General features: G+C 43.8%; 1 protein-coding gene across 4 annotated transcripts in view; it reads right to left on the bottom strand.

The window, feature by feature from the left end:
- tanc1b (tetratricopeptide repeat, ankyrin repeat and coiled-coil containing 1b) overlaps positions 1 to 24,930 on the bottom strand; it is a 174,789-nt gene that overhangs the window by 98,274 nt on the left and 51,585 nt on the right. For all 4 annotated transcript variants that reach the window (XM_031805720.1, XM_020461661.2, XM_031805723.1 and 1 more), the window contains exon 3: positions 7,890 to 8,099. In XM_031805720.1, coding sequence (XP_031661580.1) covers positions 7,890 to 8,099 — 210 coding nt within the window. The remainder of the gene's footprint in view (positions 1 to 7,889; positions 8,100 to 24,930) is intronic.

Genomic DNA, 24,930 nt, shown 5'->3' with positions numbered 1-24,930 from the left:
GACCCAAAATCACATCGACTCTCTAAGCCAATCATAACAAATTAAAATGCATGAGCCGAACTCGTTGCTCTCAGCAGACCCCTCGCAGAGAGGACAAATAAGTATTATCTCAGTGTGATGTCCTCCAACGGCGACCATGAGCTCATCACAGCAGGGGAAGAAAGCGGAAAGAAACAGAATTGAACACAGAGAGGGTGGGTGGGAGGGAGAGGAAAGGAAAACGCCATAACAACAGTCCTAAGGATACAAACCAGGGTCGTATTCATTAGCACAAACCATAGCAAAACATATCAAAACTTTATCAAAAACAGGTGTTTGTTATTGGACAAGTTCAGGTAGTCCTTCTCTGTTTCACTCTGTTTGCTTCTCTTTTGTGCCTAATTAACGCAACCCAGGAACAAGGCAGTTTATTTACAAAGGACATCGATGGTGCTTTAATTCAGCAGAACTGTGATGGTTCAGTGGGTTTTAAAGGCCTGTTACAAGGGACAAAAATGGGTGGCAGGACACACAAATGTCTTGCCATATACAACACAATGCTATCCATGATTCGATCCTGTGTAAACAACACACTATCAAACAACGGCCTACTATCTAGTGTGTGTCTTCCTGGTTGATGAACAAAATAAGTCTGGAATCCAATGTGGACAAGAGATAGTAGACACACTATTGGTCCAGGAACTTGTGCACCTGAGAGACCAGGGCCCTGTTCGAATACTTCCATCCTGCAGCTTTCCTTCCTTGAAGTAATCACAGATCTGAACGGGTTGGATTGGTGAACATAATACGGTAGTCACCTTGTTTTCACCTATACAATCACGTAGAAATCTATGCTTACCTCAAGGAAACAAGGAATGAAGGGTGCATTTCTGAAGTATTCAAACAGGGTCCAGCTTCCTGGCTAGGAGTTTACCCAAAAAAGGGTGGAGAGAACAGGGCAGAGGGGGGCTAGACAGTCATATAGGGGTGAGGGGGCATACAGAGGAGCCAAGCAGAGTGGTCTGGTCTCAGGAGAGAGAGAGAGGCAGCCAAGCGTGATCTCACTCTGCACACTGGCTTTCTGTGGGGAAGCTTAGAGGGCCATGCCCACAGAGCTGTGCCACACACACACATAAACACGCATGCACGCGCACACACACGGCCGCCTGTCACTCGACCGTAGACAAGTGAAAGCCCTCCAAGGTATGCACATGAGCTATTACGCTACATAAACGTAGTTCAGAAAAGCACTCAAATGTTAAAATATTGTCCGGTTGGTTGATGTCAATCCCTAATGAGGAACGGGGTGATTATCTACGCTTTCAAAAACATCTTTAATGAGCATTTCCACATTCTTCAAGATGGACTCTGACTTGTTAACGTTTCAACTCTTCATGAAACACAACACGGCTCTTTGTGGCAACAAGAAAAGGAGGCCGGACAATACCCTTCTTTCTGCTGTCAGGACGTCATTCTACAGCTCAGTAGTGAAACAGAATGTATTCAGACTGAGATAAAAGACGGTTGGAAATAAAGATTTGCAACATAATGGATCCAGTTACAAGTGTAAGACATTGACCATTGGTCAATTCTTTTATTACACAAAACAAATGGGGAGAGCAAGACACAGATCCCATAGTGATAAGCTATTAAGGCCTCCTCTTTGCCCTTCTATTATAATACACCCATTAGGCATCCTAGAAGAGAATTACTTCATTATATTCATGTTTGACATGCCTGTGTCATGATAATGACATGAGCATACATAGGCTACTTACTATTTTACTCATAACCATTATCATTCTGGATAATGCAATGCATTTCTGAAACTAACCAGTATGGGGGAATTGCAAATAGGTATAATGCTTTCTACATGTTTAATAGTCATGTCTATTCTCACCCTCTCTGTTGAGCTACATTAATTATGCATGGGTAACTGCTGGGAATGCATGGTCTTGAATTTCTGAGAAGAAAAAAGGCCAAAGTCAAACATCTTGACATTAGGTGCTTCATAAAAAAAAAACTATTCTACAGTATAATGTAGGCTTTATTGAAATAGTATACAATTCAGACAGCAGTGGACATTTTCTTGTTATCCATGAACTATCTGAAACAATGGGTTTTGAAGAAAGAACCCTTCAGCAGGCACCATAGTATTATTATTCAGTATATTCATAGACATTTGATCTCTATTGGTCCTCGTCAAAAGGGAATAGTGTGTGATTCGGGACGCATCATATAGCCTTTCTACCACAGCCCCCAGAAACACATCGATATACCCCCGAGGCAGGCAAGTAACTCCTGAGCTAATACTGTAGAGGTGACTTCAGGAGATGTCTCCTCTGAACATACTGTATGTCATTGGCTTTGAAATGAAATTTCATCCCCTTGACAGAGACCAAAAAAGATTTGTAAGACCCAATGGAAAGCTAAAGTAATGACAGAAGCCATGACAGTTACCAGAAGGAACATTTATGCTTTTAAGTATAATTCATCATTTAAAATGTTCAATTTTTTAAATAGGAAACCGAACAGTGATTTGGATGAGAGACAAAAAAAAACAATTTGGCAGGCAGGGAGGGGGAGAGCGGAGGGAAAATGAATATTGAGAAAACATTTTGCAGAGACTTGAGCATGGAAAAGAAAGTCGGCCTCTGATGAAAAGGCAATTATCAATATCAGTCATAATTATGAACATTTTGTGACAGATCCAGGGGGTTATATCTGTTCAAGAGTTAACCAAACTGAAACCTAAGTATTAAATTACCTGTATATATTAGCCTATATTATATTCATGTATTTGGTATTATTATCAAATGTAGTGGAAAACACATAGCCATGCTAAGCCATTACTGCCAAGCCATTACGTAGTTTTTTAAAATAAACCTTTCGGGAGGGTAAAACGCTTTCAGTGTAAACTTAAAACCAGATAAAAAGTATGTAGAAAAGATCATGGAACTATATATTTAGAAAAACGGACAATTATCAAAATCAAAGGTAGACAGTCATGGAGAATCAAAAATTCTTGAATAAACATTCAGGAGAATTTTTGTCAAGGAATAGGTCCCCCACTTGATTTTGTTATAATGTTTGAGTCACTCAGACAGCATAAAACCCATGGCAAAATGTGTAGTATTCCAGGAAATTGGCGTTTAAAAAGTTGAGTTTTTTCTCTACCCCAATGCAAAAATGTTATCTCTCTGCAGCCAAGAGGAGGGCCTCTAAAATGTTTGGTGGGGCCATTGGCTATACCCACTGCCACACCTACCAACTAAGCCCCATTTTGATCCATAAAACACCCTGCTGTTGTACTTAAACACCACCCGTCAGCCCTTATGACAGACACAGTGCTCTATCAATTCTTTGTTGACATGAATCCAATCTTCTCTGCGTTACCTATTGTACCAATATCCTGTCTAGTGACTTCACCTCCTTCATGTGACACTGCCAATATTTACTATTCATAAAATCCCTTTGTTCTCTTTAAATCAATAGTCCCTCAAGCAGTACTAATGTACAGGCCTACCAATCCATGTATTTCCTATTCTGATATCCCTTTCCAATTGCTTTCCTGTAGGAAAGTGGTCAATACACTTTCCTACATTTAGGTACTAAATCAAGATTGTGAACATGTACCTTTTGAAAGGATACACAACATTAAGGACATTGTGTTGTGCCAGGGGAATGGCAACCGTGTCCCTGTGCTTGTTCTCTTTTTGTCATTCAAACTCTATTTCTCTCTACTCAATTAGTCTGATGTGGTATTTGTGGGGAGGCTAGCCTGACTCAAACATTTAAGTGGCAGCCCCTCACTCACAGATACCGTTGGGTGAACTTTGAGTGAACTATGGACGGCTTCTCTTTGTATCTCTCACTACCCGCTCCGAAGCGTAGATCTGTATCACTCAACTATGTGTCTCCATACAGACACTGTGTGATATCCTAGCACTGGGCTTAAGGAGACTGTAGAGTGTATCATGGCAGCAGGGTCTTCTCACATCCATCAATAGCAGTGGCCTGTCAGGGTTACTTACACGCCTGGACGGGCAAAGAAGGAAGACTTAGATGAACCTCTCAGACCCGATGATGATATAGATATCAAACTGAGAGACCCCAGTGCCAAGAGTCCTGCACCATGCTCTCCTTCCCATCTGCCTGACTCATTGAGATAAATAAAATAAGTATTTGAACCATAGAGAAGTGGGGCCAAAGATCCCCATCAAAGTGTACAAGTTTAAATGATTTCCACGTGTAATGGCCTACGAGGGACCTTCTCTGCCCAAGCCTCATTCCATATAAATACAGATTAAAATGATAAGCAGCCTGAGACGGCGAATAAATATGATATGAAGTTATGAACTGCCGTTTTATGTTTCCCTAAAGCGCATCATGATGGCTAAGTATAGGCTTAATTGTTGCTCACGTGACTCAGCATGTCCATTCACTTAGCCTCTCTGGTGGGGGGAGTGGAGTGTAAACTCCACTCTATCTCCTTAGTTGAAATTCAATGACACTAGGAAAGACTGTCATTGGGATGGAAGCAGTGCTGTTATTGGTCATTGGGATGGAAGCAGAGCTTTTATTGGTCATTGGGATGGAAGCAGAGCTGTTATTGGTCATTGGGATGGAAGCAGTGCTGTTGTTGGACATTGGGATAGAAGCAGAGATGTTATTGGTCATTGGGATAGAAGCAGAGATGTTATTGGTCATTGGGATGGAAGCAGAGCTGTTATTGGTCATTGGGATGTAAGCAGAGCTGTTATTGGTCATTGGGATGTAAGCAGGGCTGTTATTGGTCATTGGGATGTAAGCAGAGCTTTTATTGGTCATTGGGATGGAAGCAGAGCTGTTATTGGCATATCTGGGGGGGGGGGGGGGGGGGGGGGCATTTAGATGTGTGTACGTACGGCTGAGAGGAGATGGGATGTTTGAATGTTGCTCATGCACTTCCAGTCCCCAGAGAGTCATCAAGGAGATGGAGACTGCCGGTTCAGAGCTCATAGTGTTACTGGCTGGTCTGTGGTGGAAGATGAGAGGCAGCAGAAAAAACGTTGAAGGAACACTGATGGCACACACAGTGACCCGTCATGACCAGAGGAGGTCACTGTGGACCTGCCCTGGATTTCATCATGTCCCACTGGCAGTTAGAGCAGAACCAGCCTCCTCCGGACCTGTAAACTTCAGACTGTAAACTGGAGGTCCTGTGCAACACATGTCTGCGCTGCTTTCGTTGTAAGCTCTCTGCTTAGCTGATCAAAGCAGCAGCAGCACCAGGACCATGTGGCTCAGGCATTCGTCACACTCTTAATTGTCATGCAGTGCTTTCTGTGATGTTTATGTGAAGTCTTCATGAAAGGACGGCCATTAAAATCAAGCCTTCCGCCACAACGCCATAGATTCTCCAATCGTTCAGGAAGTGAAGCAAGTCACAACGTCGTCGGGAACAGAGCAACCACTTCCATAAATGTCATAGTGGATGGATGAGGAGGAGTATGGGGGTAGGATGAGCAGCAGGGTGGGTAGAAAGAGACGGGTTGACTAGCGTGGGGGGGGGGTGACAGGACTGGAGGTGGCTGGCAGAGAGCCAGCGCCCCCCCCCAGCATTACTTCCTGCGCTGAGTTGCCGGGTGCTCAGTCATGGTAACTCTAGGCATGTTTCTGAGCTGCCCGGATGAATCAGCACAACCAGCTTTCACTTACGTACGTCTCTCTCTCTCTCATTCCCCCTCTCTGGCATGACGTCTATATAAGAGGATAAGTCCCTGGGTCATGACATTTCCCTTTGGAAATACATCGCTAAACTACAGCAGAGTAAACACACACACTCTCCCACGGTAGGCTTTCGCTATGAGTTTGCGCTGAAGGTATTTGACCAAAAGAACACATTCAAGATGGCAACCATGTTTTTAGTGAGAGCTGGGATGTTTCCTACGGTGGGGGTGTGTTTATTAACCGTAGGTGCAAACTCTCCCTCTGCAGTTTGACACTTACCTGTGAACAAGAGAGTGGAGCACCGAGCCTCAACCATCCCCCTTTCCCTTCTTCTCTGACCCCATCTTAACTAGTTCTCTCCTCTGCTATACCCCTTTAGTCCTTCATTACCTTCAGAGTGCCACCATAGCAGTGTGTGACTGTAATGAACACGGGCCTCGCTCTTCACTCTCTGGTCACCTTCACAAACCCTGTCCTCCCTCTCCCTCTCTTTCCCTCTCTCTCTTTCCGTGTCAATGTGCTTTTCATCAGAGCTGCCTTTAATGGGTTTAGTACAATCATGGCAAATACCAATACTGCCTGGAGGATAGAGAATAAAAGGTGTTTTTAAGTTTAGTAAGAGGTGAGTCAGTGGGGACTGTGCACTGCTCAGGCAAACTGCTCAGGCAAACTTACAACACATTCAGATGTGGCTTTCACATTCCTTGACCTGACTACGGTTTTGCTTGGCTTTAACAAATACAGCTACCGATTCTTGTTTTAGCACAATAAACTTCAGAGTAAGCATATTTGCAGACGAAGGCTCCTTTTGAAAACTAAGTTAATTTGCATAACATATGCTGCTTGCTTTATAATACTCACTAGTCCAACGTTCGAATCGGAGAGTACTGTGTGGAGAGATTTGGGGAAAAAGAGCATAGCAAATGAGGTTGAGAGGGGAAAAAGCTGTGGCAACCACAATCTCTCAAATGAAAACAGTCTGGATCAGAGAGTACTATTCCCAAGCTAATCTGTAGCTGAAATTAGAACAGGATACAACTCCCCCATTAGAAACCTAATTCGAAACAGGCAAAAATATACAAAAATACAGTTCCAATTTCCAATACAGTTGGGAGCGAGTGAAATGTACCTCATCCGCAGAGATTTCCACATTTTCAATCTCCAAAATAAAGGTATGTTACTGATGATAAATCTAAGCATTTGCTTGAGGTGTAGAACATTTTTCAGCAACGACCTTAAGCAGACAGAGCCTTGATCTGAAACCACACCAGTGGCCTAGTTGTATCGAGAAGCCAACAGCATACTCGCCAGCACATCTTATACTAAAGGCTACATCAAAGCACAGAGCACTCAAAACAAAGAGTAGACACCACACAGATGAGTCCCAGATGTGAGGCCAGAGTGACCACTTAAAGGATTTCTATCCTCTTTGCTAAATCTTCACAAAACAAAGACTCCAGATACAACGGCCCGGGCTGCTTTGAAGACGGCTGCACACGCCCGCAGCTGTTGAAGCCATGTTCTCAACACGGAGAGGGAAGGGGGCAGAGGAAGAGGACCGACAATTCGACCCTGTGTATACACACGCCCCCATTAACAACCAATCGGGTGCTGACAAGCTCCGTCGTTGTGAAGACCACCATCCTGACAGAAGCTGATCAAATAAAGAGGGAGAGATGGAGGGCTGAAGAGGAGGGATACAGGGAAACAAACAAACCCTTTACCCTCCTCCACCCTGTGTCACTCAAACACACAGGACCCACGTGGAGATGGAATACAGTGCAAACGCTGAGTGGTCTTGTTTTTTCCTCTCTTTTCGACAAGCTGTTTTTCAAGGATAACAACCGCAAGGCAGCGTGACATGTTTAGTGGGAAAAGCTGGAAGCTACCGAAATTGTGGTTGAAAGCTAAAAGGATTGTGGATCCTCAGGCACTGTGTCAGATGTTCAGCAGTGACACAAGAACAGCTAAAGCAAGACAGGAAACCTCACTTTCAGAGGACGTCCACCGAGACTGAACCAGTCCCAGCCTGGGATGAACACGGCAGAGAAACGGCGGGGAAACAGTACATGCTCATAGCACTTCACGCCTGGACTGGTAAATGTAAGTGTAGGGGTGTATGTATTGCAGTAATAGTAGTGCTGTAAGCCTAAAAGTGAGAGAGGTGAGTTGCGGTTGGAGGCAGTGGTAGTGCTTACCAGGGGATCTCTTGCTGGAGCGCAAGGGCATCATGTAGGACTGACGAGGCAGCAGGGGAGATGAGGGCAGGGACATGGACACGCCCTTGGCCAGGCTCAGTCTGAACACATCCTCTGGGACATAGGGCTGGTGGAGGCTGCCAGGCTCATGGATTTGGTGTGCACCTCTGCCTGGCGGGCACCTTCGCTGGGCACTGTGGAGATCACCCGCTGAGGAGAGAGGATGGAGGACACTGGTAAGGACATTCTTCGGCAAACTGGATTATAGAAGCGAAGCTTTTACACATCAAATACATCAAACCTTTCAAAATCTCCATGGGGCCAAAAACCGATTTGAGATCAGATATTGCCAGACTTGTGGACTCTGAATGTCTAATGTACTTGAAGGCATTCAGACAGCAGAACGAACCTATCCCCCCAGGGAGGCTTTCCCCTAATGCTGTGTTCCACACAGTCAGATGCGGTTGGTGGAGAGCTGCTCCTGGACACACTATGAAATCAAACAGACAGTTTCAGATGTCTTTAGGATACCAAGATAAGTCCAGATCCAGAGAGTGATCATGATCATTGGTACTCCAGGACAGAATCAGATACACACATCCTGAGTGAATGGAGCCACATGCCGTGTGGTTTAACCTGAGGTCATGGGCCCACGCTGTTTCATCTAACACCATGTGGCTCAGGATGTGGCACGACACCCAGTTTGCAGCATAAATAAGAGTGGCGTCATTGACCACAGAGCTGAGATGACCTGCGTGACTCATTGACCAATCCCCCGCTGCTGAAGAGGGTGATCCAAAAACCTTTGGACAAACCCACTTGAGCAAATATTAGCCATTACTGTTTTGGCTCAGTAAATTCATTGTACAGCTCATGTGTAAGGAATGAATAATGATCCAGAACTAATGTCTTCAATTCAGTGGTTCAGGGTGGAGCAGCTTGACAAGCAAAATGCTAAAACATGCCATTATTGATGCAATAGGTTACTCCAAAACAGAGTACAGTATCTACACTGTGCACAGAGCTGAACTCTGTGGGATCCAGTTAACAGTGGATAACCTAACCTGTGGGAAAGTGCCCTTTCAGGTCTCCTCTGAGTGCATTAAGTCTGATAAGCCATTCTAGAAACTCACTACCCTGTAGGCTAATCCCTGAAAACATGGGATGCAGTGATAGCTTCAGAGAGTACTGTATAGAGCCCTCATGTTCCCATGTTGCTCCCAAATCTTTGTGAGAAAAGAAGGGCCACTTCCCATTTATCATGGACTCCTCAGCTCAAGAAGCATTCCTTCTTGAAAAGAAAACACAAGAACCTGTTCTGCAAGTTTATGGCCTCAGCTATAGCTTGGAGTCTTTTAGACACAGTGAGCACTTAGGCCAAAGCTGTTTCTTCCAAACAGGTCCCTGGAGTGCTTGCTGGGGATGACCTGGCTCAAGACCTGCTAATGATTCCGATTTAGTAGCCCAGAGTTCTAGATGGAAAACGCAGACCCTTTACCAAGAGCCAACATCGAATGGAAATACCATTCTCAAAATCATCTCTTCTGTTGAATCGAAATGTTGCCCTCTCAGGCTCTCATCTAACCAACCACACATTAAAATGTCTGAATGATGAACCTCTAATAGTACTGCTGCTCATGCGTCAAGAGACAGGGCAGGCTGGATCATAATCACAGATGTGGGGAGCCACAGTCTTGCCCATTAGGCTTGGCTCTGCATGGCTCTGTTCTAAGGACCATGCCAGCCTCTTGTTTGGGACCCTTTTCCCAGATGATCCATGGTTTGTGTCCCAATGGCACCCTATTCCCTACACAGTACACTATTTTGACCAGAACCCAATAGACCCTGGTCAAAAGTAGTGCAATGTATAGGGAATAGGTTGCCATTTGGGACGAAGCCCATGCCGCCAGTCTGGACCGGGAGGCTGAACCAATGGGAGAGAAGCAAGACGCTAGTGGTCTGCTGCTTTTAGCCAGCCAGCCAGCGCTCGGTTCCTAAGGGGAAATTAGTGTTGGCTGCTGGGAATAATATGCAACAGAGCACTGTGTTCTCTCTGGGGCCTTGCCACAAAGGACACAAAGCTGTCTTGTGTTTAAAGGGCTCTTAAACAAGTAAGAATGCCAGTAACAGGAACTGGCCCCGGTGCAATGACACCTCCGCAATCTTCCAGGCGCTTGTGAAGTGTATGACCACGCAGCTGAGCTGAGCCCTGTGGTCACCATGACCTGGTCGTGACCTTCTGACCAGAGATCACAATCCATATTCAATAGATTCAACCCACAAAAACAGATCTGTTAGTGGGCTATTATTGAATGGCTAACAAACATGACACATTTGTGTGACTCACTGACCATCCTGGCTGGAAGAACCTCACGCACTTGTACTGAATAAATGATCAGCTAGGTTAATTTCTAGACTTGTATTTTATTAGGCTCTGAAGCTGATCAAATGCTAAAGCCGGCAGATCTTATATCAGTAGAGCTACTGGGCTTGTTTAAACAGCCACAACAGAACACTGCCATGGATATAGCAGGCTGCTCCAACCGCACATGAAACCGCATATCCTAGACTAAAGACACTCTAAAGACATTCAGGGACTCATCTCGACCAATTAAACCACCCAGAGACAAGGGAAACTCCACACTATGCTTTGGTACGGAAGATCCTGATTCTTTCTGCATCCATTTTCAGGATTTGCCCTCACCACCTAATCTAGCCTATAGGCTATGTTCACCACTACTAGACTAGACTATTACTGAAACAATGTCTGTTACTTTACAAAGGGAAAAAAAGCTTCAACGAAGACAATGTGAGTTGGGAATAGACAAAAAAGGTTTTTGTTAAGGCCATTGAATTATGAAGATGAATGCAAGCACAGGCCAGGCGATCAGAGGTCAAGCAGTTTGAGCGGGACCTCCTCCGTCGCTAAGCTAGTTGTTTGCAGTAACAAATGACCACACAGCTTCACCACGGTGTCAGGGTGTTATACGACAGGGTTGGCGGGGGGGGGGGGGGGGGGGGTACAGATAGAGAGAGAACCCCTCCATTCATGATGAATCCAAAACAGCTCAGAGTTACAAGGGCAATTAACACAGACACTACTACCGTATTACAATACCACTTTTGAGAAGTAGCCATCAAAGAGGAGGGTTGTACTTCACTAGGGGGCTCTGGGAGGGAGGGAGGGAGGGAGGGAGGGAGGGAGGGAGGGAGGGAGGGAGGGAGGGAGGGAGGGAGGGAGGGAGGGAGGGAGGGAGGGGACTTTTATCACAGTGCTCAAGTTATACAGGGTGCCAATGGTGACTTCAGTTTGTCCTGTTTGCCAGTAAATGATGTAGGCCTAAATTCCTACACAATTCTCAGTCTCACATTTCAAGAGCTAGACCTGTTTACAATGACAATATCCTCATTGTCACCGTATCTTTTTCGCTCGTAAAACTAAATACCAGTCCTTGACTGAATGTCAGATCATAAAACCCCCTTTTCGAGCGAGCTCATTTGTGCAGCGCTGCTAGACAGTGGGCGCTACTTTTCAGCCATGTTGCATGCTAAAGACATTATGACAAAGTTAAAATTAGGGCTGATGCTTTTGAAAACAAGAGGCGCCACAAAAAAAAGCTGGCATTAAAACAGTTGCTGGCTGGACAGGCTGTTGGCTGTGTGTTCTGGTCGCTGCACTGCCATCTGAACCAGAGCTAAAAACCCAGAGGGAAACAGTAACGTAAACTCACCATGGGCTATTTCAGTTGCTTTTCCTCAAGTCCTGGCCCAGGCAAGGCCTGCAATTTCAGCCCATGCTGTGGTCCAAGGAAATCAACCCATTCTAATTATAAAGCCCTGCACCAAGACTATGTCAAAATGATTACAGTCCTTTTCATTCTCGTTTCTCCTTAATCAAAGAGGACCAAGGCCAATGAGGACCTGCCCTACCCATAAAAATATAATAATGATAATAATTCAAGTAATTGATTAAAGATTTAAGTGGAAATCAATAACTCAACTAGAAGGGTTTTAGGCAAATTCATAACTGCCTGCAGACAGACTAGAACAGGGTGATGGGTGAGGTGAAAATGTGGCAACTTGCATTATGCATTTAAAAGGGTGATAAAAGAGGAGTTAAAAAATGGTGCCTTCAGAAAGTAGTCACACCCCTTGACTTTCTCCACACTTTGTTGCGTTTTACAGACAGAATTCAAAAAATGGATTACATGTATATATTGTGTCACTGGCCGACACACAATACCTCATAATGTCAAAGTGGAATTTAACATGATTTTTGAATGACTGCCTTATCTCTGTACCTCACACATACAATTATCTGTAAGGTCCCTCAATCGAGCAGTACATTTCAAACTCAGGTTCAACAACAAAGACCAGGAAGATTTTCCAATGCCTCACAAAGAAGGGGACCTATTGGGAAATGGGTAAAACAAAAATTAGGCAGACATTGAATATCCCTTTGAGCATGGTGAAGTTATTAATTACACTTTGGATGGTGTATCAATAAACCCAGTCACTACAAAGATACAGGCGTTCTTCTTAACTCAGTTACTGGAGAGGAAGGAAACCACTCAGGGATTTCACCATGAGGACAATGGTGACTTTAAAACAGTTACAGAGTTTAATGGCTGTGATAGAAACTGAGGATGGATCAACAACATAGTAGTTACTCCACAATACTAACATAACTGACAGAATGAAAAGAAGAAAGCTTATACAGAGTAAAACATGCAAAAACATGCATCCTGTTTGCAACAAGGAACTAAAGTAATATTGCAGAAAATGTGGCAAAGCAATTAACTTTGTTTGGGGCACATCCAATACAACACCTTACTGAGTACCACTCTCCATATTTTCAAGCATAGTGGTGACAGCATCATGTTATGGGTATGCTTGTAATTGTTAAGGACTGGGGAGTTTTTCAGGATAAAAAATAAATGGAATGGAGCTAAGTACAGGCAAAATTCCAGAGGAAAACCTGGTTCAGTCTGCTTCCCACTAGACACTGGGAGATGAATTCACCTTTCAGCAGGACAATAACCTAAAACACAAGGCCAAATCTACACTGGAGTTGCTTACCAAGAAGACAGTGAATATAGCTGAGTGTCTGAGTAACAGTTTTGACGTAAATCTGCTAGAAAATCTATGGCAAGACCTGAAAATCATTGTCAAGCAATGATCAACAACCAATTAAACAGAGCTTGAAGGATTTTTTAAAGAATAATGGACAAATTTGCACAAACCAGGTGTGGAAAGCTCTTAGAGATTTATCCAGAAAGACTCACAGCTGTAATTGCTGCCAAAGGTCCTTCAACAAAGTATTGACTCAGGGGTGAGAATACCTATGTAAATGAGATATTTCTCTATTTAATTTACAAATAAATGTGATATAAATTCTAAAAACACGTTTTCATTTTGTCGTTATGGGATACTGTGTGAAGATGTTTGAGATTTAAAAAATATATTTAATCCATTTTGAATTCAGGCTGTAACACAACACAATGTGAAATACAGTGCATTCTGACAGTATTCAGACTCCTTAACTTTTTCCACATTGTGTTACATTACAGCCTTATTCTAAAATGGATTGAATCAAAAAAAAATCCAAATCAATCTACACACAAGACCACATAATGACAAAGCGAAAACAGTTTTTTTTTTGAACAAAAAAAACAACTGAAATACCTTATTTAAATGAGTGTGCAGACCCTTCGCAATGAGACTCGAAATTGATCATCCTTGAGATGTTTCTACAACTTGATTGGAGTCCACCTGTGGTATATTCAATTGATTGGACATGATTTGAAAAGGCACACACATGTCTATATAAGGTCCCACAGTTGACAGTATATGTCAGACCAAAAACCAAGCCATGAGGTCGAAGAAATTGTCCATAGAGCTCTGAGACAGGATTGTGTTGAGGCACAGATCTGGGGAAGGGTACCAAAACATTTCTGCAGAATTGAAGGTCCCCAAGAACACAGTGGCCCCCATCATTCATAAATGGAATAGATTTGGAACCACCAAGACCACCAAAACTGAGCAATCGGGGGAGAAGGGCCTTGGTCAGGTAGGTGACCAAGAACCCGATGGTCACTCTGATAGAGCTCCAGAGTTCCTTTGTGGAGATGGGAGATCCTTCCAGAAGGACAACCATCTCACCAACATTCCACCAATCAGGCCTTTAAGGTAGAATGGCCAGGTGGAAGCCACTCCTCAGCAAAAGGCACATGACAGCCCGCTTGGAACACCTAAAGACTCTCAGACGATGAGAAACAAGTTTCTCTGGTCTGATGAAATCAAGATTAAATTACTTGGCCTGAATGCCAAGCGTCACGTCTGGAGGAAACCTGGCACCATCCCTACTGTGAAGCATGGTGATTGCAGCCTCATGCTGTAGGGATCCTTTTCAGCGGCAGGGACTGGGAGACTAGTCAGGATCAAGGGAAAGATGAACGGAGCAAAGTACAGAGACATCCTTGATGAAAACCTGCTCCAGAGCACTCAGGAACTCAGACTGGGGCAAATGTTCACCTTCCAACAGGACAACGCCCCTGAACACACAACCAAGACAACGCAGTCTCTAAATGTCCTTGAGTGACCCAGCCAGAGCACGGACTTGAACCTGATCGAACATCTCTGGAGAGACCTGAAAATAGCTGTGTATCGACGCTCCCCATCCAACCTGACAGAACTTGAGAGGATCTGCAGAGAAGAATGGGAGAAGCTCACCAAATATGGGGTATTGTATGTAGGTTTTTGAGGGGGGGGGGGGGGGGGGGTTAATCAATTTTAGAATAAGGCTCAAATCTGGAAAAAGTCAATGGGGCCTGAATACTACTTTCCGAATGCACTGTAAGTCAATGGGTTTGAATACTTTCTGAAGGCACTGTATATACGTCTAACTATAAAGTGACTACAGGGGCCTTTTATTGAATCTGAATGTCAAATATGATCAAGTTAACTTGAGTTATTAGAACAGAGTCAAATTAGCAAATCATTATGCCACAGTACACAAAGTATTGATTTCATATTGATATCCAAAGCAAATGTTTGTTTCATGCAGGATAGTCTATATTCAGTCCGTCTGGCAATGTAACCAACCACACAAAATAAAAGTCAACCACAGTGAATTTAAACCGAGTCCTTTTTCATGCATGGTTTATAAGGCCCATTTTCCTCCTGCTGCCATTTGAGGTGATGTTTGGTAGCACAGCTGAATGCTTCAAAATGTCTTTCAGGGTGTAATTTTGGATTGTGTCACCCGCCTTTCAGAGCAAATCTGTGCACTGGAATGTTATCTGTCACTCTCAGTGAAGAAATCCAAAGCCCCCCCCCCCACCAGCAGTGTACTTGCTCGACCGACCCTCAGTTGCAATACCCTCTAAACAAAGGAGATGTAACCTTGAGCAGGGATGAGCTTATGCCAGACAAAAATACGCTTACAATTCAAATCGTGACACTTGGACTGCCGCAGAAGCTCAGACTTACAGTACATTCCTTATGGGCTTTTGCTTGTTTACATGAAGAAAATCATATTCATAATTTGTCTCGCCATACAATTGGCCTGATATTTTAATTTTGTGTGTGTGTGTGTGTGTGTGTGCACTAACCTCTATTAGTTTCTCACCAGTTAATTTGATGAACCACTGAGAGAAAATGAAGAAAGGCTATAATGAATGCAGATTCTTTTTGTCAACACACAAAGCCACATGACCATAGGACATTACACCAATGGGGAATTCTCACGCTAGACTGCGTGCCAATGAGGCTTCCCAGTGTACTTCCGAGACCAGGGTGACAGTCTCACAAAAGCTGTCAAGGTTAACACACAGGCAGCACACAGAGACAGAGAGAGAAAACCTGAGAGGGAAAGATACAAATGAAGTGGGTGATAGGGGTAGATAGTATACATCAGCTTGTACATGATAAAATAGCAATGAGTTTTAACCAAGTGTACTAAATGAGTCTTCTTTATCTTTAAGTAAGTCCAGTATGGCTGCCTGTCTGAGTGACTGCCATATCAGCAACCTCTCCTGTCTAGACTCATCTCTAGGGGAAATCATGCAGCCAATCTGGGACTCCTGGAGGGAAATATATTTTCTCCCCTACAAGACCCCTTTGGTAAGCCAGCTGTAGTCACGGCAACAGTCAAAACATCACGCAAGCTGGCAAAATACCCAATTCAGAGAGGACCGATTGAGTTAGTTAGTGAGTTAGTCCAGGATAATAATACAATTCCACACATTCCACAAGCTTCAGAGTATGTTGGCTACTTGGATACACATTCCTCAAAAACGCATTTCACCTGTGTGATAACATCCGTCACATAGAGGAATCAATCTCCACACGGCAGCCCAATTTCTGTCTGTGACACTAAAGAGGATCAAGAGAATATGCAATCACAGTTCATCATCTCTTCCTTCTCAAAAGGCTTCATCTTTCAAATTTATTACGCTCTCTTGTTTATGAAGAATGCCAAAATGCTATTTCCACACAAAGCATCCTCCAGACTAAAATCCACTGACAGTATTTCCTCAATGTTCAGTTTTCTGAATATCAATAGCCTGTCAGAGACGAGACCCACTGTTAAAAAACATCTGTGTTGAAGAGAATTCATTGAGTCATCTCTGCTGGTGGTCCCTGGGGAAAGAAACTCATGCTGACTGTCTTTTAGCTGCAGCATGTCACTGAAACTCCCAAAAAGTTTCTGAGGTGAACAAATGAGCTGGTTAAACCAGAGGCTGAAGCCATGCTGCAGGCAATCAGGCAGGCAGACTGCAGAATCATCCCGCAGTAAAACATCTGATGCTCTGTAGTGGCATGTGCACTGGGATGTCTTCACCAGCCTCCCCTGAGTTACAGGGACAGAGGGAGGGGGATGATGGGAGAGGGTGGAGGCGGTGGGCAGCCAGCAACCATGACATTTCCTATTCCTCTTCATAAATGGTCAATTGAAGCAGGTATGGGAAACATATCTGGGCCAGACAATGTCTTTCCCACATGGTTTATTTCAAGCTGGTTTCAAGCAGAGAGGCAAGAAAGGGCATTGGAAGCGTGGGGAAAATACACGATGTGCCAGCTGATACTGCATAAAGCTGACAGAAGCCCAGGGAAGATTTTAATTAAACCATCATAATCTCTATAGGAGAAGATATGAATACCAATGAGGTGCCAAGCAACACAATGAGATAGAGAGAGCTCTCCCACAGAGCAGCACAGGTGTGCCGTTCAAACCAGTCGGTTGATCTCAAAAACACACATGAGAATCACACATGTATCATAAGGACTTAACAAGTCTGTCAGGGCTAAGAAAAGGGAGCTGGCGGTGTGGCGATGTGAGGATACATGTCTCTAACTACATTTATCTCTCTCAAGGTCAACATCCAGAACACTGTTCCAGTTTTAAGAAACTACAGGAGAGCATGACCTTACTCCCATCACTCAGAAGTGAAGAAAAATGATTATCCACAAAGCATGTCCCTGTTTTACATCATCTCATCACAGCAAATATTTTCATACGTAGTTCACCAGGTGCTAAAGGGGTCAAAGACAAGCAGATGTGGGCCTAATGATCATTTGTGGGGTCACAAATACATATGTTACAAAGGCAATGGCAGCAGTGTGATTAGAGAGAAGAATAGAAAGAGAAGAACATCCTGAGAGCTCTTTCTCAACAACATACTGAGTAGTGATGGGGTGATACACACTACCGTTCGGGGTCACTTAGAAATGTCCTTGTTTTTGAAAGAGAAGCACATTTTTGGGGAAATTAAAATAACATCAAATTGATCAGAAATACAGTGTAGACATTGTTAATGTTGTAAATGACTATTGTAGCTGGAAACGGCAGATTTTTTTATGGAATATCTAGGGGTACAGAGGCCCATTATCAGCAACCATCACTCCTGTGTTCCAATGGCACGTTGTGTTAGCTAATCCAAGTTTATCATTTTAAAAGGCTAATTGATCTTTGGAAAACCCTTTTGCAATTATGTTATCACAGCTGAAAACTGTTGTGCTGATTAAAGAAGCAATGAAACTGGCCTTCTTTAGACTAGTTGAGTATCTGGAACATCAGCATTTGTGGATTCGATTAAGGCTCAAAATGTCCAGAAACAAATCACTTTATTCTGAAACTCGTCAGGACCCATGCTGCGTACTACTCCCTTCACAGAACAGAGCAAACTGTCTCTAACCAGAATAGAAAGTGGAGTGGGAGGCCCGGGTGCACAACAAACCAAGAGGACAAGTACATTAGAGTATCTAGATTGAGAAACAGACACCTCACAAGTCCTCAACTGGTAGCTTCATTAAATAGTACAGCAAAACACCAGTATCAACGTCAACATTGAAGATGCAACTCCGGGATAATGATATTCAAAGAAATATGGATAAGAATAAGAAATAAAAGTAACAAGTAATTAAAGAGCAGCAGTAAAATAACAATAGCGAGACTATATACATGCATCCTCTTCAACCAATCTCTGTCCGCACACGCTCCGCCCGTCTAGCATTACTACTCTGGACGGTTCTGACTTAGAATATGTGGACAACTACAAATACCTAGGTGTCTGGTTAGACTGTAAACTCTCCTTCCAGACTCACATTAAGCATCTCCAATCCAAAATGAAACCTAGAATCGGCTTCCTATTTCGCAAGAAAGCATCCTTCACTCATGCTGCCAAACATACCCTTGTAAAACTGACAATCCTACCGATTCCTGACTACGGCGATGCCATTTACAAAATAACCTCCAACATTCTACTCAGCAAATTGGATGTAATCTATCACAGTGCCATCCGTTTTGTCACCAAAGCCCCATATACTATCCACACTGCGACCTGTATGCTCTCGTTGGCTGGCCCTCGCTTCATATTCGTCGCCAAACCCACTGGCTCCAGGTCATCTATAAGTCTTTGGTAGTTAAAGCCCCGCCTTATCTCAGCTCACTGGTCACTATAGTAGCACCCACACATAGCACACGCTCCAGCAGGTATATTTTAGTGGTCATCCCCAAAACCAACACCTCCTTTGGCCGCAGTTCCTTCCAGCTCTCTTCTGCCAGTGACTGGAACGAATTGCAAAAATCACCGAAGCTGGAGTCTTATATCTCCCTCACTAACTTTAAGTATCAGCTGACAGAGCAGCTTATCGATCATTGCACCTGTACACAGCCCACCTGTAAATAGCCCAACCAATTACCTCATCCCCATATTGCTTCTTTTTTTTTACTCCTTTGCACCCCAGTGTCTCTACTTGCACATTCAACTTCTGCTAATCTATCACTCCAGTGTTAATGCTAAATTGCAATTATTTCACCACTATGGCCTATTTATTGCCTTACCTCCCTAATCTTATTATGTTTGCACACACTGTATATAGATTTTTCTATTTTGTTATTGACTGTACGTTTGTTTATCCCATGTGTAACTCTGTGATGTTTGTGTCGCATTGCTTTGCATTATCTTGGCAGGGTCGCAGTTGTAAAAATGTTCTCAACTGGCCTCCCTGGTTAATGAGTGGTGAAATAAAAAATAAATAAGAATATACAGGGGTACCGGTACAGAGGCAATGTATGTACATGTAGGTAGAGGGGGGGGGGGGGGGGTGTTCAGGAGTCTTATGGCTTGGGGGTTGAAGCTGTTTAGAAGCTTCTTGGACCTAGACTTGGCGCTCCATTACTGCTTGCCTTGTGGTAGCAGAGGGAACAGTCTATGACTAGGGTGGCTGGAGTCTGGCAATTTTTAGGGCCTTCCTCTGACACTGCCTGGTATAGTGGTCCTGGATGGCAGGAAGCTTGCCCCCAGTGATGTACTGGGCCATTCACACTACCCTGACATGTTGGCTGGATTCACAACAAGTGTAGCTTTAATTTGCTACCTTGCATGTGTGATTTAATGAAAGTTAGATTTTTATAGTCATTTATTTGAATTTGGCACTCTGCATTTTCCCTGGCTTTTGGCCAGGTGGGACGCTAGGGGAAAAAAGGATTCTGCCAGTCCGTGGGGAGTAATCGCAGTCCTGATGTCCAGAAGTTATTTTCGATCACAAGAGACGGTAGCGGCAACATTATGTACAAAATAAGTTTAAAAAATAAGTTGCAAATAAACAAACAAAAAAACACAATCGGTTGGGGGCACGTAAAATGTCTGCCTTCTTCTCCGGCGCCATTTTAGTAGATATCGTATCGGCACCAAAGTATTGTGATAATATCGTATCGTGAGGTCCCTGGCAATTCCCAGCCTACAAACACCGTTGGCAGTTGTCTGCATTCTGCTGGTGGGTGGTGAGATTTATGAAGTTCAATCAAGAGAGGGCACAACCTTCACATTAAAAGCCTGGCATTAACTAGTTTCATTGATCTACAAAGGCACAATGTTCTTGTCTGATCCAAGTTTTTTTTTATACATTTTTGCAGATTCACTGAAAACAGCCCCAGTTTGAGTTAAGGGAGGGAGTTATTGATATTCATACTGGCAGCATTGTGAGTACGATTACCAGTCACATAGCAAATCCTCATCTGGCCACATTAATTGGTGACAGTAAGTCAGCTGCTTGCTGCTGCAGCATGTTTCCTTCTAAAACTCCTCAGTGAGGCATGGAGACAGTCACCTGACCAAAGCAGTCACACTCCAACTACTCTAGTGTCTAGTAACGTTACACAGTGGAGAGGAACATCCAAGAAGACCCTTTACAACAAAGCCTTACCTAGGCCTACATTGTCCTCGATTGCTTTCTTTACATGGTTCATATGATGTGGCTAACTGCATGGCTGTCTTCTCCTTACCCCAGTATGTAGCATTCGGTACTGAAACACTGTTCGGTACTGGTACTGTGTGTGGCTGGCCCAACCAGAAGAGAGAGGTATGATGGATGACCCTGGAGCGTTTTTCTTACTGTAATCAATCATGTGGTGACTCTGAACAGACCTTTGTGGGTTGTGATGCCTAGGGAGCTGGGTAACCCGGGTTTACCATACAACACAACCCCTTTAGGAGTGGACAAGAGAAAGGGGGCCTGACTGTAGGGGTCTCGCCGCCTACACTCACTGTTCTGTTGTCCACATCAACCTTGGATTTCTGAAGCTCTTCTGAAGGTTCCACATTTTTTATAGCGGCGGTTTCCTGCTTCTTCTACCGTATTCATAAACCAGCTCTGGGGTCTGAATGAATGTGTTTTCCATGCAGGGAGTTTCGCAGTGTGTGTGCGGCCATGGAGAGCAGAGGTTAACGACAGATTGTGATTGCCATTAACATAGGTCATTAGGCAGTCCTTCGTGTGGGGCAGGTGAGGTCATGAGAATATCACTGACCACTAGACAATTGGAAGTCTCAGCTCAGGGCCCTTTCAATAGAGTTAAATGGATGTGGCTGTGGTACAAAGCTTGTCCATCCACCCCCTTCTGCACAGCCTAATCCCAAAAGCAAACAACAGGAGCCAGGGGAATCTTAACGCTTTGTGTCGGGCCAGAAAACCTGTCGTGATGTTGAACCTTTCAGTCGCTTTTGTTTCCTTAATTCAGCAAGGAGGATTTCTGTTTTTATATATAAATAATCTATTAATGGATTGATGATGAACAATTGATTGATGACGACGATCCAATAATGATTAATCAGTTTTCTTTGAGAGCTTTGATAGATGGACCACTGAATGACAGAACAGCACCCAGTGACATTCCACTGCTTTCAACCAGGTTCACTACCTTCCTACATGTTGATGTTGTCTGCTCATCTACTGTTGACCCTGCTCCAGGTGCCATCGGTGCTGAAGCTGGAGGAGGTGGAATGTGCCAGAGTAGCTGCTGTTTCCTTATAAAGAAAACCAGCCTGGGAGGGGAGGCCATTTTAAGAATGACGAAAAGGGAGGTGAATGTGAAGTGGGAGCCGGGCGGCGCTCCTTGCAGAAAGTATTATCCTCCTCTTCCCTTTGAGGCCAGGCACAAAGGGGGGCGAGGTCATTAGTTCAGCCGGGTCTCAAACGCTCCTAAGCTGGGCGATGGACCAGTGTATTCATCTGCTCACGCAATCACAAAGAGCATTTCTCTGTCCCATTCAGTCCTGCCACAGAGCAGTGCAGAGCAGAGAGAGAGGGGCCCGGGGCAACAGTCTACGCAGAGGCCTCCACGGACTCCCACACACACACTTTACAGAGTCACCAGCTCTCTCTGTAACTTGAAGGGATAAGTCTATCAGGATAGAGGCCTCAGCTGCAGCCGTAAAACACTGCAAACTATACTGGCTCAGATAAACCGATACAGACTTGGAAAGGAGGGATTATAAAACATATTTACTCACATTTAGTCAGAGGCTTATGTACTGTACACTAAATCATTCCTCATGTGCTGAGTCTAAACATGTCAGAAGAGCGAGAGAAACACCAAATTAGGTGCACAAACACACAACCGGTCTGAGGGAGTTTGGAAGATGTCATGAGAGATAAAAAGCCGAAGGAAATCAGTTTAAAGGAATGTGTCTGTCTACCCAGTCAGGTCACAATATAACGAGAAAAGGACTGTGGCCCACTAACCTCTCCAGCCAATGAACTGCCATAACAGCCACCATCGGCCTTCAAAAGCCTTCCAAAAAACCCAGGCGCTGCTAACTGATACGACCTTTCCCCCCCTTTGAAGCACCAAGAGAATTCATCAGCACTCAGAGCCAGGAAAAAAACAAGATAACACTTTGCAGCCTGTGTGCTGTGGTATTTCAGTATGACATCACTCTGTTCCCAGCCAATTCTGATGCATTAGTTTTTTCTATCCCTCACTACACCAGCCCTTCCAAGGTTATGGACACTGGTGCAAAGCGCTGGGGAGCAGGGAGGGGAAATGAAGTGTTTCACCAGACGGTGCCTCTGGCAGCTAGAGGGCTGCTGGGAGCCTGGAGGGCCCACTCCGGATTCGTCACGGCACAGCAGCCACTGTTCAGGAAGCAGGGTGTAATATCTGACCCTGTGCCAATTATCACACCGCAAGGAGCGGATATGGCAACAACAGGCCTAAAGTCTAGGAAATAGAAGTTAAATAAATCAGTTTCACAGCTTCCCTGCCTTGATATAGACTGGTGACATTACAGCATTGGGACAGAGACACAGTGAGATATCCTCTAGATCTGCATAATGTGTACATAATGGAATGAATGGAATTCCATGACCTTTACAATTCAAGTCCCACACAATGTAAGTGGTGCAGGAATCCAAAGTGAATGATGCACTTCATGATGTGACTTAAATGCCAATTGCCTGCTAAATCAATATTTTTGCATTACCTGACATGAATGCTTTTATGATTGCATGACCACAATAAAGATTCAATATGCAGAAATCGCTCAGCAATTTCCTGGTTGCTAAAATTCTAGTAGTTCGCCTATTTTCCGTTTCTGTGTAGAGAAGCATTGTACCATCTAACCCGGGGTGAAATATATTTTCAATAACCAAAAATATTGTACTTTCAGCTGTTTGAAGCTGGTGTACAAAACTTAAAGCAAAAAATTCTAAAACTAAAAATGAGAATGGGAAATAGCGTACATAGAACAGATCTAACACATCTTAGATCTGCTTTCAATTAGAAGGACAGATCTACAACTCTGATTTCTATGCGAATTTTGTTCAGTTTCCCAAAAAGTTGCATATTGCAGCTATAAGGGAGCATATTGGAGTGGAAATCTAGCCTAACTGCCCTAAAAGAGATTAGTCAAATTATATTTGTTTCAAATCCTCAGAGCTCCGCATCATATGATGTGAGGGGGAAATGTAACGCTTGTTGTTTGAAGGCTTCTACAAACACAAACCAGCGTGACTGGCCGAGCGGGTTTAATGATTTCCCATTGCGCCCATATTTCGCTTTTCAGGAGACATGAAGAGACAGGGTGGGCCTCATGTGGGCACACCTGAGGTCTGGTTTGAGGACTTTCTAAACTAAGGATATGTGTGCATGTGTGTGTGTGTGTGTGTGTCTGTGTGTTTATTTGTGTGTGTTTGTCATGTGGTTTGAGCTACGCCCTGCTAATCGTTGCCTGCTGGCTGTGGAGTACTTTGATACTGGTATAGGTCTGGAGCTAGCTTCAATGGTTACCTTAGTAACTCCTTTACTTTCCTACCGTCCAGCATGTAAAATCGCACCTCCACTGTCTGGGCTGACCATTTAGACAAACACAATAACAAAGAAAGGCACCAACCAGTGTTCCAGCAAGGCCTTTAATTCATTGAATTAGACTCAGTAATAGGAGTGGGAAAAGCAGAATAGCAAAACATCCTCAGAGTTGTGAGTGGAACTGAGGTCTTGTTGATCATTGTAATGGCATAAACTGTACTACAAAACACATTGTGCCCTGACAATGGTAAACCAAAAGGTAATTTAGTCTAGATGCCTTTTAATCTAAGCAAACTGGAACACATTGTTCACACGGGAAACTAAAAGAGGATGACAAAGGGGTTTGTTATTATGGTTAAAGTGCTAGGATATTATGGTTTTAAAATATAAAAAGCCAGTTGATTGTGGCGGCGGAAAATGTTCATTGCGGTCGTTCAATCCATGAAGGGGAGTGTGTTAGTGTGTGTCTGTGTGTGTGTTAGGGTTGGGCGAAATTACCATAGTATCGTCTATCCACAATGTTTGACAGCTATCGTCGATGGTGAGGACTTTGTGATGTGACAGACGATGGTTTTGCCTATTTGAACTTGATTGGTGTTGTGCAGTAGCCTAAATAATGTAGTCTGGCAGCCACGGTGACATTCAGAGTAATCTGCCTGTTCCTATTTGCTATAGTCTATTTCAATAAATACCCTATGTCAGGGGTAGGCAACCCTGGTCCTGGAGTAACGCAGGCACTTCATGTTTTTGATTTATCCGACCTGGAAGACCAGGGGCCTCATGTATAAATCAAAACCTGTGCGTAAACCACGCATGGGATCATTTCCACGTAAAGTGTGAGATTTATCAAGATTAACGTTTGGTTAAGAGTGTACGTAAATTTGTGATTCTAAAATGAGTGGTAGAAAAAAGTTTGCAACCATTTCCCTGTTTGACCTCTAGGTTTTA

This window comes from Oncorhynchus kisutch, linkage group LG26, assembly GCF_002021735.2.
Source record: "Oncorhynchus kisutch isolate 150728-3 linkage group LG26, Okis_V2, whole genome shotgun sequence".
Taxonomy (NCBI): Eukaryota; Metazoa; Chordata; class Actinopteri; order Salmoniformes; family Salmonidae; genus Oncorhynchus; species Oncorhynchus kisutch.
This window is presented reverse-complemented; position numbering and strand designations above follow the sequence as displayed.